The sequence below is a fragment of the Lathyrus oleraceus genome, chromosome 6 (genome assembly GCF_024323335.1).
Source record: "Lathyrus oleraceus cultivar Zhongwan6 chromosome 6, CAAS_Psat_ZW6_1.0, whole genome shotgun sequence".
Lineage (NCBI taxonomy): Eukaryota > Viridiplantae > Streptophyta > Magnoliopsida > Fabales > Fabaceae > Lathyrus > Lathyrus oleraceus.
Window position 1 is genome coordinate 244,064,885 of NC_066584.1, and position 4,072 is coordinate 244,068,956.

At 34.2% G+C, this 4,072-nt stretch overlaps 1 protein-coding gene across 2 annotated transcripts; it reads right to left on the minus strand.

Annotated features, from left to right (window-relative positions):
* Positions 1 to 1,402: 1,402 nt before the first annotated feature.
* Positions 1,403 to 3,859, minus strand: LOC127092642 (flavonol synthase/flavanone 3-hydroxylase). Of its 2 annotated transcripts, XR_007792242.1 has the most exons (3): positions 3,273 to 3,859; positions 2,433 to 3,205; positions 1,403 to 1,747 (listed from the first exon to the last, which is right to left on the minus strand). XR_007792242.1 is itself a non-coding variant. In XM_051031529.1 (2 exons), exons 1-2 carry the CDS (start codon positions 3,749 to 3,751, stop codon positions 2,620 to 2,622), a joined length of 1,065 nt encoding a protein of 354 aa, XP_050887486.1. In that variant the 5' UTR covers positions 3,752 to 3,859; the 3' UTR covers positions 2,376 to 2,619. The 2 variants fall into 2 exon arrangements, 1 of the variants encoding a protein (XP_050887486.1); XM_051031529.1 differs by lacking the exon at positions 1,403 to 1,747 and having other exon boundaries at positions 2,376 to 3,205.
* Between the last annotated feature and the right edge of the window lie 213 nt (positions 3,860 to 4,072).

Sequence of the window (4,072 nt, forward strand, 5' to 3'; positions counted from 1 at the left end):
TCTGAGAGACTTGAATTTTCCTCGGGCGGAATCCAACTTAAAATCCCGCTGAAGAGACGTGAGTGAAGTTTGACCCAAGAGACTTAACTTAAAGTCTTTCCTTAGGGCTTGATAGAAGCCCCCATGAGAGATTCAATGCCTCACCTGTGGGACTTAAAGTGTCATCAGTCAGGCTCAATACATAATCTCACACAAGTAACTTTAAGTCTTGCATTGTCATACAGAGACAAGGGCTAGGGGAAAAAATATTCAAGGCCGACCAAATTGACCATCGACCGACCACTCAGAAGGAGTTACCTTTCGTTTGGATTGCTAGCAGATAAGAAGGACTACCTTGAAGATGAGTACACACAATCTTGATCTAAGATACATCCAACAGCTTCCTGCATCACACACCTAGAAAATAATGAGTTGTTATAACCATCCAACTATATAAGAGATACACGCGAAGAACTCAGGTACACAATTGCAACTTCAAAATTCATTCACTATTGACTTAAGGGTTGGAGTGTCAACCTTGCAGGTCAGCCCCTCCTCCTTCGCAACTGAAGCTTAAAACAACCATAGTTTATCGCAATCACCAATTCTCAGATCAATTTTTGTTCCAGTGCAAAACAATATTTATTCGAAGAAAACAAATAGTAACAAAATCATGAATTAGATTAATTCGATGATATTGAGAAGAAAAATTACTATTACAATATAATTTCAAGATGATTATTTTATCGCTTGTACACTAGCTAGAGTATCGTGATGATAAGATACTATGAAATTAATTGTAATAGAAAATTAGAGATGAATGAGAAAAAGATATAAGAAGACAAGAAAAGAAATATTATGTTATTATCTTCATATCTTCCTTTACAATGCGACAATAATTCTATTTATATAACACAAATTCAATTACAGATAAGTGTGAAATGGAGTATGATGTCTATGATCAACATACTTCTAAAGGAAATATGATTCTAGTATATTTGTATGTTGATGACATATTGCTAACAGGAAGTTGTGAACATGAGATAGCTAAGTTCAAGAAGGTGTTGATGAATGAGTTTGAGATAATTGATATATGAAATATGACATATTTTCTAGGAATTGAGATTATGTACTCTGAGAAGGGTATCATTTTGCATTAGCAGAAGTATGAACTTGAACTTCTAAAGAGATTTGAGCTGCTGAATTGTAAGGCCACGGTCACACCTTAAGAAACAAATCACAAATTAGATTCTAATCCTGAGGGTGAAGATGTGGATGCTACAATTTTCAAGCAGTTGGTTGGATCTCTGAGATATTTGTGTAATACCATATCTGATATTTACTATGCAATTGGAATGGTTAATAGGTTAATGAGTAAACCAAAGTGGTCTCATTACCAATTTGCTGTCAGGATTCTGTGGTATATTAAAGGGACTCTGAAGTATGGAGTTTATTCCCTTATGGTGAAAAAGCTAATTCATAACTGATGTGTTACTCAGACTCTGTTTGGTATGGAGATAGAATTGACTGAAAAAGTACTTCTAGATATTTGTTTAAGTATCTGGAAGGTCCTATTTCTTTGTGTTCCAAGAAGCAACCAATTGTTGCTTTGCCAACCTGTGAAGCTGAATACATTGCAGGTGTTATGGCTGCATGTCAAGCTATTTAACTTTTGAATTTACTGCAGGATCTGAAGATCAAGGTAAACAAGTCTCTTAAGTTGATGATTGATAAGAAGTCTACAATCAATCTTGCCAAGAACCCAGTGCTGCATGGGATAAACAAGCATATTGAGACTAAATATCACATTCCGAGAAGTCAGGTTCAGAATAGAGTGTTAGAAATTATGCAATGTAGCATCCAGAAGCAGCTGACAGATGTTCTAACGAAAGAGATCAAGACTGATCAATTTCTCCACTTAAAAGATGAAATTGGTGTTCTTAATTTTGATTAGCTGAATATGAATTAAGGGATGATGTTAGAAATAATTCATATTCAGTAGTAGTAATAGTATTAGTTTTTGTTAAGCTTAACCTAACTAGTGTATGTTAGCATTTTGTCTATGTGACATTATTGTTTGTATATATAAACAAGTGTAGTTGTCAACAGTATATACAGTAGTGTAGAGTACTGAGTGCATGCATTGTGTACAATGGGCGTGTGTATCCATTTGCTGTAACCATTTTGTAAAAGTAATGGAAGTTTGTTATTCTCTCTCGTCTTCCATCTTCTTCACCTTGTACACTAACAATGCGACAATAATTCTATTTATATAACACAAATTCAATCACAGATAAGTGTATAAATGATCTACAATAATTGTCATCAGCATTCTATTAATATATTGAATATCTTATAAAATATAAAAAAACATAGAGAAATTAGACATGCACAGATATTCATAATAGTGTCATATAATATATATTTTAAAAATAACATAAAACATACATTACCTTAATAACTTGGAAATTAAAGTTATTTATGAGTCAATCATGGCTCTTTATTTAAGCTAATACATTTTGGTAACACTTGTTCATGAAGAGCCTTATTCTCACACACCTAGCTCGATAAAGCACGCAACACCTTTTCCAAACACAACATCATCTTGATGACAGCATTATATCAAAATGCTATCTGTATCTAAGTAATCATGAAATGTTGAGTATGGATGTTGTCAACACCAAGTTTCATGAAATTGCCAAGCTTTCTAGTAGCTAAAAACTTGCCCCAATTGTAAGGTTTATATTTTGGAGGGTTTTCATCATTTGTGAACTCTTTCAAAGGTTCCACCATGGTGTAGTGTGCTGGAGTCAGAAAGAATGGATATGAAAGCCTTGCTTTCTCAGTGTTGAGCACCACTCTGTGTTCAATACTCTCGTATGCATCATTGCTCCAAACCTGAATTAAGTCTCCAACATTGATAATATAAGCATTAGGCAAAGGCTTAACAAGAAGCCATTCACCATCAGATTTTCTCCTCACTTCAAGTCCACTAACTTCATCTTGAGCCAGGACAGTTAAAGCACCAGTATCTTTATGGCTTCCAATTCCTAGAGCAATGTCAGGATTAGGGCAAGGTGGATAATGGTTGAGTCTTATCCAGCTTGTTTCATCTTTGAAGAACTCGTTAAATCTTTCGGCGGGCAATCCTAAGCTCACCGCGATAAGTTCCATTATCTTGATTGATAGTTTCTTCATGTGTTGAGCATATTCCTGGAATGCCTCTCTGTATAACATGAATGGATTAGATTAACATCAATTGAAGTTTAAGAAAAATAAAATAGTGAAGTTACCTCATCCCTGGTGGAAACTCAGGCCATTGATTATACCAATGAGTAACCTCTTTATCATGAGGATCAATTGAAGCTGGAATCAAAGTAGGTTCCTCAAAAGTAAAATCAAACACTTCTTTCCAATCTCTAACACTCTTAGTAACCTCAGATTCATAATATCCCATAACTTTCACAATATCTCTTCTAACTTTCTTCTTCTCCTCCATTTTTTGACCAAAGAATTTCTTCCCAACAGATTCAATCTTCTGCCTACTTTCAAGAGGAGCTCCATGATTTATCACATGGAAAAACCCCCACTCTTTGCACGCACTTCCTATTTTCCTCACAAGCTCATCAAAAACTAAAGGGTCTTTCTCAATATTGCTGGAACTGTCTAGTATAGGTGATAGGTCTATTACTGGAACGTTTTCAGCTTCTATCACATTTGGCTTTGGTCTGTTATCTGGTGCTTGAATGAAATCTGGATCAATCTCTACCATAGTGATGCTTTTTCAATGACAATAATATTATTGTGGACGACTTGTTTTGGCTGTGTGGCATATGTGTCGGTGTCCAAGTATATATATACACATATTATAAAGTTGAAATGTGTGTTTTTTTGCTGTTGTTGTTACTACTTAGTGATAAAACCAATCGGCATAATAGCAAGGTTACATATGTCATTGAGAGAATACAATCTAAGTAATTTTTTATTTTATTTTGTTTCTTAAAAAATACATTTATTCACTCACAAATATATAGAATACAACAAAACCAACATAAATTTAACATTCTTAAATTAAAAAATATATAAATCTCAA

Coding starts and splice junctions, on each gene's coding strand:
- LOC127092642 (XM_051031529.1), bottom strand. CDS start 3,751: ATGGTAGAGATTGATCCAGATTTCATTCAAGCACCAGATAACAGACCA. Junction 3,206..3,272: donor GAGTTTCCACCAGGGATGAG/GTAACTTCACTA, acceptor CATGTTATACAG/AGAGGCATTCCAGGAATATG.